The sequence below is a fragment of the Asterias rubens genome, chromosome 5 (genome assembly GCF_902459465.1).
Source record: "Asterias rubens chromosome 5, eAstRub1.3, whole genome shotgun sequence".
Lineage (NCBI taxonomy): Eukaryota > Metazoa > Echinodermata > Asteroidea > Forcipulatida > Asteriidae > Asterias > Asterias rubens.
The window spans coordinates 16,602,441-16,618,449 of NC_047066.1; the positions used below are offsets into that span (position 1 = coordinate 16,602,441).

The 16,009-nt window shown below is 36.3% G+C and overlaps 1 protein-coding gene across 2 annotated transcripts in view; it reads left to right on the forward strand.

The window, feature by feature from the left end:
• The window catches only part of LOC117290782 (beta-adrenergic receptor kinase 2-like), a 70,001-nt gene that overhangs the window by 51,333 nt on the left and 2,659 nt on the right, over positions 1-16,009 (forward strand). Inside the window, exons 13-19 of one of the 2 annotated variants that reach the window (XM_033772335.1) lie at positions 409-475; positions 1,107-1,274; positions 1,410-1,505; positions 3,176-3,329; positions 4,367-4,512; positions 6,405-6,518; positions 8,621-8,720. In XM_033772335.1, coding sequence (XP_033628226.1) covers positions 409-475; positions 1,107-1,274; positions 1,410-1,505; positions 3,176-3,329; positions 4,367-4,512; positions 6,405-6,518; positions 8,621-8,720 — 845 coding nt within the window. Of the gene's footprint in view, positions 1-408; positions 476-1,106; positions 1,275-1,409; positions 1,506-3,175; positions 3,330-4,366; positions 4,513-6,404; positions 6,519-8,620; positions 14,541-16,009 lie in introns of those variants that run through there. The other variant, XM_033772334.1, reaches the window with a different exon arrangement.

A 16,009-nucleotide genomic window follows, 5' to 3' on the forward strand; every position in this document is an offset into this window, starting at 1 on the left:
CAGTTGTTCATGTTTTACAGACTTCATTGACTAAACTTGATCATGTGACCACCTCTCAACCAATTGGATTGATTGAGCTGAATGCAGTATCATGATGTTATTATGTACTTGTTAATGAAAGCAACCACTTGATAAATAAAAAGATGATTTTGGATTGAAGAAACCAATAGATAGCGCGTTACAATGTAGCATTATCTATTTGCAGAGAGTTACTAAACTCATCCAAATAGTAAGCAGAATGACTCCAAAACAGTAGTTTATAAAATAGTTGTGATTTTCTACTTGTGATTTTCAGGTTAATTGTGTTGGTGTGTATGAGATAGTTGACTTTGTGGTACAAATGATGATATGATGATAGTTGATAACAATGGCAATGTAACTTTATATGTTTATTTTGTTGTGAATCAGGCATAGTCCCTTCAGACAGCACAAGACAAAGGATAAGCATGAGATAGATAGGATGACACTTACTATGGTATGTATTACCAAGGAGCACATCCACCTATGGCGCTTCTTAAGCTTTACATCTCTTTGTTTCAAGTCAATGTATTATATTTGTCATTTTCAAATCAATTTATGCTGGTTTGGGGGTTTTTCCCATTAAAATGACCACTACACTAATAAGTGTACACAATGTACATGTTCGTTATACAGACAGGAGGCCAATCCAACATGGCTCATGACATCTTAGCTCAAGTGTAGAGCCTGTCATATATGTAGGTCAGCACTATTTGTCAAGGTTCAAATATTATGCTTGCAAATCAATCAAGTCTTACACTATACAATGAAAAGATGAAAAGAAAAGTATACCATTGGTTTTAAGGAGAGTATATTATACACATAATGAATGTTTATGAGTGCAATGGTGCGAATATGTTCATGATTTGAAAGATGGAATGTTCTATTCAACGAGGCGGAGCCGAGTTGAATGGAACATTCCAGCTTTCAAATGAAACTTGATTTTTGAGTCGGTAAAAGTTGCCATGTCAAGTAATAGTTATATTTTGTTGTATGCCCCTATATATGTGGTGTTGTTTGGAGAAGATGATGGCAGTGTAGTGTGTCTGAAAGTTGTTACTTAACACATGTTTGGTGTTTGTATTTAGGATGTTGAGTTTCCTGATTCCATGACAGATGAGATGAGATCCTTATTGGATGGCTTATTAAAACGTGATGTTCCTGATAGGTTAGGCTGCATGGGTAGAGGAGCACTGGAAGTCAAAGAACATTCATTCTTCAAAGGAGTAGATTGGATTCAGGTCTCATATCAGAAAGTAAGTTGAATTTATTCAAATGAGGGGAATGCAGGCCTTCACTCCAGTAAGACTATAGATGATAGGATCATGTGTTTTACTGACTTGATTGAAAGATTGTGACTGATTTGCTTTTGTATGATTTCTTCTTGACAGTACACTCCGCCCTTAATCCCTCCCCGTGGTGAGGTTAATGCTGCTGATGCCTTTGACATTGGATCATTTGATGAAGATGATGTCAAAGGGATAAAGGTAAGCTTTGACATGCATACAATCCCAATGCTAAAGAGATTAAACTATGCTTTTACATTGGATCATTTGCTAAGCATTATGTCAATTGGATTAACAATCGCACACAATCAATCATTTACTCATTGACTACTTTCTTTAACTCCGTGGATAACTTTCACTATGATGATTTTCTTGTTACAAGTTGAGTTTATTTTGTACTGGATGAAATTAGTTTTTGAATGATTTGCACCGTTGTTTTGTTTGCTATACCAAATAGAAGCTTTGAGGTTTGAAACCCCCAAAAACCCAGATCAACTACAATTAGAAAACATTGTCTGTATACAAACATGGAGGAAGAAAGAGAAAGAGTTCGACGGACCCGCAAAACCGCAGAGTAACAAAAGAATACCCTGCCAATGCCCCTGTCTGACCAGTGGAAAAAGATAGGAGACCTCCTGCAGGACGGCCGATTAGTGAGCGCAAATAAATCTCTTAGTGCAGAATGTGCGGTACCGCCGCTCTGCACTGTTGCCTGCGTGTAAAGATGAATCATTGGAGGCAAGAATTGCAAAAATACACAGTTTTCGCATGCTTAGCATATTTTTTACATTTTTAGTGACTTTCTGGTCACTAGCGGTGGTTCAAAATTTGGGTATTAGCACACAAGGGTGGTTGATATCAAATGTGTTTTTCGTTTTGGTGGGCGAAAGCATACAGAAAATTTATCAGGTTTGAAAAAAAGTAGTTTTTTCTTTATTATATCCATACCACATACAACGCCATAGTTGCGTGAAGAACCAAGTGTGCACGCGCAAACTCACAGACGCCAGGTCGCCAATTGTTTGTGTAAGGTATGTGGGTGCTTACGAGGTGTCGTTAAACGACTGCGGTACTACGGGTTCGACTTTTGAAGTCCCTTCGTTTGAACTCCTTCTCTTCCTTCCTCCATGATACAAAGTAAACATTTCTTAGTTGAAAGTTGTGCGCAAAAGTTGTTTTAAATTATAGTGTCGTCTCCATGAAAAAGACCACACAGCTTTGGGAATTAAAATTAAAGCCTCAGTTACCAAGAAATTGTTTCTTTATCTAAGCCTCTCTGTAAAATCCGTTCAAATTATGGTATTCCGTGTGTAAAAAAACGCTCATAAGTTAATCATAAAACAAGAGGGGTTGCCTTTACTGTATGTTCTTTGCATGCTAATTACATTGTACATATAACGTGTTAAAGAATAACTACACTTTGTGTTGCACATGTGTTAGTGGTCAGACTGCTAATTTGTTTAACCTTTGTCGGGATAGTCAATGACATATGATTATAGACTATCACCATTTTCAGGATCCAGTCTATCTGGAGCTGTTTGTCGCATTTTCAGATTCTACTCTATTAACAGCTGTTTATTTGTTGCATTTCAAATGCATGTGTTAAACTCAAAATACAACTTGTCAAACTTCCAGTAGTGCGATTGGGGGCGGTGCAGTGTGATCTAAAGGGTTAGAGTAAGCTTTGACATAAAAGCATATAATGGAAAATTTGCCTTGCGTTTGGTTAAACAATCACATTGTAAGGGAATGCAAGAATAAAGAAGGCATGGATATTGAGGCTGGTTTTTTTTATTTATTTTTTTATTTTTTATTATAAATGTAGATTATTGACTGCTTATTGTTTTATAATTTGTGGGTGTGTTTTCCAGCTTGCAGAGTCAGACCAGGAGCTTTATAAGGATTTCCCACTTACCATCTCGGAGCGATGGCAAGAGGAAATTGCTGAAACTGTGTTTGAAGCTGTTAACATTGATGCAGACAAACAGGAAGCCAAGAAGCGAGCCAAGAAGATGGATGAAGGAGGTGCACATTCATCTTTCTCTTGTTGTCGGGATTGTTTTGCAAAGACCAAGGCCCAATTCCATACCGCTGCTTAGCAGCCGATGTTGTGCTTACTGTGCAATTTCTATTTCATAGCGTTGCTAACTATAAGCAAACAAAAGGCATGCTTACCTTCCAGTTTTAACCGCACGAAAGCAAATGACTTTACAATGCAAATCCATGGTAAATACGCCATATGGCCGCCCAATTTTTCTGCTAACCTGTGAAATACAGTAAGTATGCAAATTTGCTTACCGTTAAGCAGCGCTATGAAATTGGGCCCAGGAAATTAAGTAGAGTCATCCCCACCCCTATTACCACAGGAAGTGGAGTCTACACGTGTAGGCAGTGCTCTCATACCTTTGTCCTAGTTCAGGGTATACATTGTTCAGTATCATTTGTACCAAGTATCCACCAAAGTTAAAAGATACAAATAGAAGGATATTACATTATGATATGATAACCTTTTATTATAGTATGCAAGAGACTCTGCATTGTCTGAGGTAGTTAAACCATCAGGCTCAGTTGCATCTGTGTTCAAACTTCAATCCTTTATTTCCAAAGAATCTACAGCCATAGACAATAGTCTATAGACAATAGCCTATGGATGTAATGTTATTGTAAGAAATGAAAGGACCAATTGTGGGGCACTTGGTTCCAAGGGCATAATTTAAATTGAAGGTGCATTGGGGCTTTGTTTTGGGGTAGCAGTTGGAAGCCATGCAACCAGTTGCATGGTGCATCCGGAATAAACATATGACAAATATAGAGACTGCCATTTAGGACTAGACGGCTCAGTTGGTAGAGCACCGGAATGTTAAACCGGATGCCATTGGTTCAAATCCCACATTTGTAACTTTATCTTTGTTCAACCATAGTTCAACTTAATCCAAATTTACCCAGTCAGTTTCCCTTTTGGCTTATAACTTACTATTAGTTTATTCTAAAGTTAAGTCTTGTACGATTATGATGAAGCTAAATGAGAAGTGAATGATTTTCTGTGCATTGTTCCCTTACAGAGTATGCTATGGGTAAAGACTGCATCATGCATGGCCACATCTTCAAGCTGGGTGGACCTTTCCTAAACTCATGGCAGCGACGTTACTTCTATCTCTTCCCTAATCGACTAGAATGGCAAGGAGATGGAGAAAAGGGTGTGAGCTCGGTATGTCTATTGTAGGTTTCATCCTTATTCCACACCACTAAGTTCAACCCTCAGCACAAAGGCAATTTACCCAGCTCCATAATCTGTATCTTTCCAAAGATGCTAAATAAAATGCAGGCATGAGATCATTTCTACTTAAAAGTGCAATTTGTTTTGCCCTTCGTAAAAAAAAAATATATGCAGGATTGTGTTTAAAAAGCATGAAAAGTATCTAAAGCTTATACATTGTATGTACCATGTGTAAATGTAGAATATAGGTCAGTCCTTGTACATGTACTCAACCAAGTGAGATTGGCGTCTGTGTTAGTCAACGAGGTAAAAGGAAAACCACACAATTTCGAGTGATACTTGTGTGGATCATTATATTCTACTTTAAAAATATCTTTCTAATCATATGCATTTTATAACAAACGATTATAAACGCTTATCAAAGACCAACTTGTCCGTTCCAAGGCAACGTGTTCCTTTAACTTCTTTGGTATTTGTATAACATGGATTGCACTTTAGTTCGCAACAAAATTACTTTCATGTACAAGGAACTATTTTGCCTGTATCAAATCGCAATTTGCGACGCAATTAAAAAGTGGATCGCTAATTTTGCGATTCAATTTTGGTTACATATTTTGCAGCATTTATACTTGATACAAAAATGTTGAATTTTTTTTAAAACCTTTCAAATTTAATATATTTTTCCGCAAGAAATCCGATGCTAAATTAATAAAGAAATCACCACCAACGACGAACGTAGTTTCTTCCAGGATTTTCAGTTTATACACCGCTCTGGCAGTAGGGCAAAATCGACAAATGAATTTTTTTTCAACGCACCATGTGGAAATTCAACAGCCAATAGAAACGCTTGTCTCTTAGACTGTGGCTTTCTTCCCTACAGCAGGCACACACATGTACTGTGTGCAGCTTACTGGTCACACGCGTGTGTGGATTTGTTTATTCTTGAACGACGGTGACTTGGGATTTTATATCTAATCCAAACTAAACTGATGTTTTCTGCAATTGCAAAGTAAGAGCAATCAGTAGTTTATTTATGTTAAGAACATCTGCAAGTTATATTGAATAATTAAAATTGTTGTTTTTTCGACATAGAAGCTGGAGAAAAGTAAGAATTTTGATCATTTTTTTTTTATCAGGTGAAGATACATCGCTACACACTATTGAGTCATGCTAATTATGTGCTACACAAATACTTTTGCGACGACCGTAGTACGCCAAACCCTCCCTCTCCAACTGAATATCTTAGGTTCAATATTAAAATGATATGTAGTTCATGTTGTTCCTTATATGACTCAATTGGTTTTTAAAGTTTTCTCCTAATTTTGCTCACATTTATTATTCTTAATATGCTTAATATCCCTATTTATTATTAGAGAAATTCTTGGTTGTCTGTATCCAAAGATCCTTGCAAAGTTTCGAAATTTGTCTTGTGTCTGCCGACTTGTGTCCTAGTATTTTAATAATGTTATTGATATTCATTTATTATTGTGAGTTTTGGGGCAATGTTGTGTTGATGCAATTATTTTAACATTTTCAGTTCAATTTTAAGACCTTCCCCCTTCTCATTTGTTAATTAACTTGATGTTGGCGTGTGAACACATGGGTGCTGTGAACACATGGGTGCTGTTGTGTTTTGTGCTTCACACTGAGTAGTCAAACAATTCAGTCTAGACTGGGTTAATGCATTGTTAGGCATGAAATCATCAGGGCACATCTAGAAACAAAGTCATATTTGTTCTAAAAGATAAGAACTGCTTCACATTTTCCTCTCTGTTTTTCCAAAATATCAATTTATTGAAAGACTGGTCTGAATTTGTGTGAAACAATTTCCAATTGTTTCAGTCTTTACATTGTTTCATTAATAAGTGTTTGTTTTATTTCAGCAAAATGTACTGGTTATGGAACATGTAGTAAGTGTTGAGGAAACAATGGTCAAGGGCTTCAAATGCATACAGCTGAAGCTAAAGGCAGGCAAGAACTGCATCCTGAGAACAGAGGTAACCACACCACACTGCACTACACCCCATTATACCATACACTCATAAATGCATACTGTACCACATAAGTCTACACAGTCCAGTACTTCCCACTTTCTCCATAGAACCTACTTTAGTACATCCCATCAGTTGCAAGTTCATGCCACAAAAAGACTACACCGGGATAGACCCAAGTGCAGATTGCACCATGTGCAGATTGCACCATGTGCAGATTGCACCATGTGTAGATTGCACCATGTGTAGATTGCACCATGTGTAGATTGCACCATGTGTAGATTGCACCATGTGCAGATTGCACCATGTGTAGATTGCACCATGTGTAGATTGCACCATGTGCAGATTGCACCATGTGTAGATTGCACCATGTGTAGATTGCACCATGTGTAGATTGCACCATGTGTAGATTGCACCATGTGTAATTTAATATTAGTTCTTTGTACATGGGAGAGTGTTTAAACAATAATACAATTTCTTTACTGTAAGAAGAAGTTTACATGTTTGGTGCATGTATGGCCCATGAAATAGGTAAGAAGAAGTTTACATGTTTGGTGCATGTATGGCCCATGAAATAGGTAAGAAGAAGTTTACATGTTTGGTGCATGTATGGCCCATGAAATAGGTAAGAAGAAGTTTACATGTTTGGTGCATGTATGGCCCATGAAATAGGTAAGAAGAAGTTTACATGTTTGGTGCATGTATGGCCCATGAAATAGGTAAGAAGAAGTTTACATGTTTGGTGCATGTATGGCCCATGAAATAGGTAAGAAGAAGTTTACATGTTTGGTGCATGTATGGCCCATGAAATAGGTAAGAAGAAGTTTACATGTTTGGTGCATGTATGGCCCATGAAATAGGTAAGAAGAAGTTTACATGTTTGGTGCATGTATGGCCCATGAAATAGGTAAGAAGAAGTTTACATGTTTGGTGCATGTATGGCCCATGAAATAGGTAAGAAGAAGTTTACATGTTTGGTGCATGTATGGCCCATGAAATAGCACAATTTGACTAAACCAGCTCAACTATGCACTGCAAATCAGTGTGTTTGTTGTATCAGTCATGTGATTAAGGCAGTGACATCACAGTGGCATGTTACAAAATTTACATATTGAGTTTTTCTCTTCGATCAGGGTTCTTTGATATTAATATTTATAGTTTGTTGTCAATGTTTCAGATCCAAACAAAAGCTGTCAGATTAAGGAAACTATTATTCGTTCAATTTGAAAATGGAAAAATATATAAAGTTGCATGCCAAGTCATTATCTCAGGTATGTCCATAGAGTTATATATAAGAACTAGAGGGCGCACTGGCCTATGTACGCGCCCCAGCATGCGCGCAGGCGGCCATTTTCTAAGTTGACAAAACAGCCATCCCACAGCGTGTGTTTGTGTGGCCATTTTGTAAGTTGAACAAACAGCATCGTGTGAGTGTTCAATAAAAAAAACTCAAATGTGTATTTCATATTCAACCAGCGTACAGAATGGCGCGCTTGTCATCTTGCGGTCCCAGTGCGTTTGTGCAAGCAGCATCACCAGTGCACCCTCTAGTTCTTATATATAACTCTATGGGTATGTCCTTGTATTGATTGATGAAGACATGTTTAGTCTGGTACCCTTTGCAGCATTCAATTGCATCCTTATATGCCTAATTTATGCACAGGTCAAGTCCAAGATCAGTTTGATGGATGTAACAATGTTCTTGTTACAGATATTAATTGAGCAATTGCAGACTTAGTCACACTAACTATGTTGACCACATAATTGTTTTATGATTAATGTGACTTTGTATCTTATTTATCTAGCCTGAAATGAAACATGTTGGTATAGACCAGTCAATTTTAGGTTCTTTTCCTATGCTCTGGACACGTGTAGGCTCATGTTCATGCAGCGTGCAATCTTAAACTGAGGTTATGCTGAATTCAAAGGGTAAACATTTCTGCCCTTTTTTAATTTGTTAGATCAAGGTCGGTGGGCAGAGATGATTATGATTGACAGAATGTTTGGAATAGTGCCTAACCCAGTAATATCAGCACATAATTGTCAATGGTTGTCACATTGTCCTTGTGTCTGTAGCTTAATGAGTTATTTTGGTTAATTTGTGACAGAGTGATCCTGAGTACATACAATGGAGAAAGGAGATCAAGGAAGCATATGACAAGGCTCAGCAGATGTTGCGTCATGGTCCCAAGATGCTAGCTACTCAAGGTTCGTCCTCTGATATCATGAGACACCAACCACTGAGCCAACGTAACAGTAATGGTGCCCACTAACACTAACCTATTGATCATAACATCAACCAAGACTACTGTACAAATCATGTCATGCAATTTAACACTATGTGAGCTTGAAAAAAGACCACTCTTAACCACAACCAGAATGACACAGTTGTTTTGTTTGCTATTGAATAGTGGTAACCGCATTCCATTGCCATGCATTAATCCATTATTGTATCTTGACTTTTTTGATTACATATTAACATCAATTCGATTTGTGAATGTGCTTTTTAAAGTATGGATTCGTTTGAGAACAATGTGGGTAACAGTTTTATTACACACCTTCTTTTGACAATTTTTGTTATTCAAAATGTAAGTGTTAATTGGTTAAAAGTGGACATATTTGGCAGCATTGCATCAGCATATGTAGATACCAGTAGAGATCTGTGTCATGGATAAGGATGCTTCTTTCCTTGCTCAAACATGTATCTTAACTACTAAGAGTGTGATATGTTACCATGCCATGTCCAATAATCTGTGCAGTCTCATCACTTTCTGTAGTTGATGGGCTTCACATGTCTGCACCTCATACCAACTAACTATACCATGATGCCATGATGCGGGTATGAAATCATCCGATGCATGCGCTTGTTAATTTTCAAAGTCTCAGAAATTTTTTAGAAATACCAAGTCCGGACAGCCCAATAGTGAAACATGGATGGAGACCTGTCTACAAGGTGCTGATGCTCAGTTTAGATGCCTCAAATTTGGAAACAAGCCCTGATCAAGCCCAGAAATGGCAAGTCAGTATGCTGGACAGGCAAAAAGTGAATATACCTGGACATGTACATGTACATTGTAGACATACCTGCAAAGATGTAGAGATAAATACTAAACTCTCTTCAGTCTAGTATGAACAGGGGATTGTCAAGAGGGCTGTAACGGAACAGGATCCTTTTGTGCGATGTTATGTTTTACAGCCTTCTCTCCTTATGAAATTATATCAAGTCATTTCAATAGTGCACATATCTAGTGATCACCACAACGTCGAAGTACAAATAGCACCTTCATTGTATAAACACAATTTTTGATACTTTTGATTTGTGTTGAGCAAACGACCACACATATAACAGCTAACAAGTGTTGTTAAATGGTCTACTTAGTCAAAGCACACACTTGGATATTAACATTGCTCCACATGGAGGTGGAGAGCAGGGCCCTTTACTGCTTTGCATCAACTCATGCCATTGTTCTGTATTTTACTGTCTTACAAACATTGTATGGATACAACCCATTTCACAGTTACTCTAATTACATGTACTATCATAATAGGGAATGGAAAACCAATAATAATAATAATCTCAACCTATCAAATTATGAGAACCCAGAAAATCAGATGTGTAATTGCTGTTTTCAGGGTAACACAAGTTACCTTGGAAATTGCAATAATTTGTTTGACTGAATGTGAAATATGACATGGAACTTGAAACATGTAATGACATTGGCATGGTAACATCGTTTAATTAGAGATTAGCATGGCATTGCCTGCTGGAATGATCTTACTAAACCAAGTACAGTTTCACTTCAATGTCCACCTTGCCTTAACTGTATTAGTAAGAAATGCTTACATTTTTAGGCCAATTTGACCCACCTAGTAATAGAAGTCAGTATTTTGACTTGTTCCATACTCTGTATATTTACCTGTCTGATACAGAAATAAAGGACATTCTTAGTAGCGCTGTGAACATTATTACAGTACAGCAAGTCCTATATCATCCTTTTGGTAACTTCATTTGGAACAATTGTTATCCAACAAGTGACAGCTACATGCTTTGTAATATTTGAATTAGTTTCGGCAGTTAAAGAAAGTTCTTTTTGATAATACCATATTGATGTTTCTTGATATATAACCTTTGACTTGCCTGGCCAACAGTCTGGAGACTTGTTAGCTGTTGGCTGGAGTCATTTGATGTTTGTAGCAGACTTTGACAATTTGCACTGTGACTGACTTTGTACATAATCAACCTAAAGTACTGAATGTGACTAAGTATAGAGTATTTGCATTGTAGACAGTTTCATATTGATACAGTATGAATGTCTGCCAAATAGATTGACATCAAACTTTGTTCATATTATATGTTATCATGTCATGCTATTTAATACTGTAGATTCTTATTATATTCAATCAAGAAATGCACAACAAGTATTTTGATGAAGTGAGTAGATAGGAGACTAGTGAGAGCTGGATCAATACATCCAGGTTACGCTCATTTTTACTTGAATTTTTAAACTTTTGTTGGTAGTGGAAGCTGATTAATTGCAATTATAAGATAAGAGGTGTTATAGGAACGGTGCTGTTACTGCCAAAGCTTGCTTATTGGCTGGGCCAATACTCAAGCATTTGGTATATATTCACCATTCAACCAATTGTGTGTCTACACATACATTATAGCTAGTGCACAATATGTATTCTGGCATATTATTGAAGTGCACAAGTTTCATGAAGACGTCTGGTTTGAAATGAGTAGAATTTAAGAGATATAATATATTTGGTAGAGGATTGATCATTTTGATTTATTTATCACCAAAAATAAAAAGGTATTTAATGCCAACCTATTACAAGTGAACACTTATTGTACCATATACGCTGTTATTAGTGTATTTCTAGTGGTAAATTAGGATGTAGTCTAGGGAACTGTGTGCAGCGTATGTACAAAATATAAAAAAATGTTTTTGATAATTTTACCTGTTGGGCCTGTGTCATTGAAAAAATATTGATGTCAAAATGTAGATAAAGTATAGAGTTACATAACTGTCTGCAACCCTCATGTTTTACAAATACATTAATGTTTGGTATTATATTGGTACTGTATTCCTAGGATATTTGGAGCAAGAGATGAATGATTGAGTTGTTTCAAGGTAACATTTGGCATTAAGAGTAGGACACAAACAGCTACCTATCATTTGTGTGTCTACTTGAAGCTCTAGTATGTCAAGGTACATGGAGCAAAGTTATACATTGAGGATTCATAACCAATTGCAAGTTAAGTTTGAATCATTAACGGACCATCAACTTGTTTGGATCTATATGAACATTCAGATTCTAAGTGTGGTACACACCATATGTTGTGGTACACACATGTACATCAAACATGGTTAGGGGCAAGCTTTTGCAACGTTTCCTTGATAGGTGAACCTTTTATTGGTATTTTCAATGAATTTTACACACCAGAGGTTGTGTTTCCCATCTAGCAACACTTTCTTAGTTTGAGGAACACAAACTCAAATATTAACTTATTAACAAATTAGAGAGTGTACCAGGGATTATTGCAATTCAATTCTCTACTGTGCTTACTGACGGCAAATCCCATCTGTGGAATCAAGGTGTTAGTTATTGCAGTACTATGCACTGTATGTCAGCTTTGTATACAACACATCCCATCATTTATCAGCAGCTGGACTACTAGTCACTTGTTAGCATGCCGAGCCAATACATAGTCACAGTGTATAGGATTGACCGATCTTATTCAGTTCAGCTAGTTTAAAGCTGTTGTTAATTCTAAACAATAAGCTTTTGGGATAAAAACTGTATCATAGTAATAATGGCTTCTATAACTGTAATGTTTGATTTGGAACATATACAAGTGAAACATTTTGCACACCATTGCTTAAGACTCCAAATGCTAATGTGGAAACAACTGGGAACATCTTAGTTTTAGTCATCAATATCTTATTGTTTCTGGAAAGTCTTCAAGTTAAAGTCAATGAGGCCAAGATCTGTACCATTCTAGTATCAGTCACTGGCAATTAACCTGCAAATAGTCTGAAGCCTGCAACACAAATTGTCCCACATACTCTGTTCGTAGTTTCATGCCCAAGCTAGGGCTGAATATGATAATAACATGTGCGGTTCTTTTATACTGTTGTCTTAAGCCAGAAATTTCTTAAATCTGGGATCATTTCCAAATCGGAGAGTCTTGTAGCCTAGACCAATGATTCATATACATGTATTTATGTTTAGGCACTACTTTTTTAGTGGGTTAAAATAAACTTTTATTTCCTACTAAATGTGTTCAATTGATCACACCTATAAATGTAAGTTTTGTGACTTTGTGGTTCCATAGTGCAGTGGTACGATGGCATTTATTCAACACTTTCACCGCATGTGCTGCATAAATGAGTGCATTAGAAAATGACCTTTGTATGAAAGATTCAGAGCAATTTAGTTGTCATGAATTTTGCTATTATTTACTGATATCAACAGATTAGGGATATTGCTCACATATTTCTTTGTGCACTTTCTAGACAATGAAAAGATTGAATAATTGGTAAAATGTACGTACATGCACATTACCCATGATGGGTGCTGACTATGAAAATGTATGTACTCCTAAACAATCATCTAGGATACTTGATGCAATATTTTATTTTTAAAAGCAATCCGTCTTACAGTTTGGATGAATCTTATAAGACTTAGCTTAGTTGTCTGAATAATAATAAGCCTTTTTGCTACATACACTAAAAGGTTTGGGTAAAATTGTGTGTACCCGAACCAAACAGTACACTCCTATCACGTCCGCCATACCTCAAAATTGCTTATGAGGTTATTTGAGTGCTGAAATAGCAGATAGAGTTGTGGGTTATATTCAATGAAATAGCAGATAGAGTTGTGGGTTATATTCAATGAAATAGCAGATAGAGTTGTGGGTTATATTCAATGAAGACAAACCTGTAGTACTTGAAGTAAGGGTTTCGTTCTCTTATTCAGATTCATTGTGCAGTTTCAGTCTTCACATCTGGTTAGGATCCATGCACAGCCTAATTCTAGCAGTAACATAAGTCCTTTATAGCTTTTTATTTATGAACATTTTTTCTTTCATAATATTGGAGTCAAAATCTCCTTGTACATGTATGTATAGGAACCCTAAAAGCTAAAGTAAGATGATCACAGTAGTATTGCCGCACAATTGTTATACCTTCAAATCCAAATGAGCAACATAAGTACATGTACGTACATGTACATGTAGGTATAGAGAATGTACGTGTCCCACCTGATCCAGATGCATTATTTATTTTTCAGAAGAATTGCTTTTTATTTTAGTTGTAATTTGACTTTTAAACCAAATAATATATTCAGTATTTATTTGATAAGACTTATTTACCGCCTATTTAATCCCATTGTATTCTTTAGGGTATTTGATTACTATCTTATGATTACTTGGTTCAGATCTGTTATTTATGCAAAGAAAACACAGAGCAGTTGATTGATTGCTTGATTGGCCTGATCATGGTTTAGAGTGCAACAATGTCATGTACAGACTAACATAGAATGGTTCTTTGCAACAAAGCTATTATAGGAGTACATTGACTGATTGTAGAGTGTGATCTGGACAGTAGGCTGCATTCAAGGTAACCTTTTCTATGCATATTGGAGGACTATATACATCACACAGCTGTAACATACGCATCTCATGTATAGCATTCGTGTCTCTTGTTGCTATACATCAATACTTGAAATGTTTGAGCTTAACTTCATATTGAGATAGTGGCATGTGAAATGTTTTCTAATTTGTTCTGTCTTATACCCTGAATATCTTCTTCTTTTCTTTGCAATCTTAAGTGTGAAAACCAATTGTTAAATAATTACAAATCTTTTGAGAGGTTTTTGGTATTTGTTTTAAATGTGACCTAGAACACATTAGCGTGTACCAGTTGTTTATATATTGCAATTATTACTGATCTGTATTGTTTGATCTATTGGCTTTGCTTTGTGTGTAGTCTATTAAACTCTACACCTGGTTAGGGAACTATATGACTTGTATTGTGTGTTGTTTGACATTGTAGCCAATTGCAGGGCCACTAGACAAAACTGCTTGCTGCGAGACCAGTACAATTTCTTCTTCACTTTTTTGTTTAAATTATTCACTTGCTTACAGATTTGAAACCAAAACCATAAATCTGCACATAACTAGTTGTGATTTTAAAGGTTTATAAGTAGACCGATGTACTACAATGTAGAACCATGTAATGAGTCCGCTCAATACATGTAGCATTGCCTGTTATCACTGTGTACTAACCGTGCTAACCCTCAAACTTGATTTACTTATCTCTTAATAATGCATTTGATTGCCTCCAAGTCAACATTAAGAATTTAGTATTGAGAGCCTGACCCTGCTGTCATTTTATTAAACACCTCTACTTCAATCACTACATCTATTGGGCAATTCCATCAATTGGGCAATTCCATCAATTGGGCAATTCCATCAATTGGGCAATTCCATCAATTGGGCAATTCCATCAATTGGGCAATTCCATCAATTGGGCAATTCCATCAATTGGGCAATTCCATCAATTGGGCAATTCCACACAAAAGGTATTATAATTTGTTTTGCAAAATGACTCGTAATGATTTGTAATTTTATCTATTTAAAAAAACTAATTTCACTGTGTAATGTTGCAAATAAACGGGCAGCTAAATTACTGATGTCAATGTAACATGATTAACCTACAAAGGGGGCATAATTGTCATAATAGCGACAAGTACAAAGTTGATGAAACAAAACAGAGATATAGCCAGGATACATGAACATTGTGACTTTAAGTTCACCAGGCCTGCTTTACATCAACATGGTGTACATGTAGTATTAGCAATCCAATATTAAAACAACATGGAAATAAACACTTGTAAAAACTGCCAGGTTGAATGGAACTAAATACTAATACTGTCTACTATGAACATAATGTCATTCAAGTGGGATTACTTATAAAACAATGGGACGATATTAGATGGTTTGTACAAAGCGTCATAGGCCGCCATATTTGATGATAGACAATGGATAAGTACATGTGTGTATGCGCTGTGCACAACTCTCTGCCAATAATAACCTTTTACATGTGGCCATTTCATCTAATATTTTGGTCAATCACGTCATGTGCAATCCGTCTATTGATAACATCAAGCTTTTATAACTGATTGGAAATATTTGAAGCTTTTTATGCAGCCATCTGCTTTAAAGTACCACTGTGAGTACATTTTGAATCTTTTACATATGTAGTTAGAATTGATCTATATGGTATGGTGTACAATGTGTATGCATGTTGATATGTGGTTTGCATGTTGTCGTTTGCTGTACTGGTTATAGTGTAATATTGTTGAAGAATTACCATGATTGTTTCCTACTAGGGGTATCTGCATCCAAATAGAGAAGCTGTTGTTATAACTTTGATCTGCTCAGGTAACACAGTGGTTGAGTGACAACAATGTGTCATTGAATAAGAAGA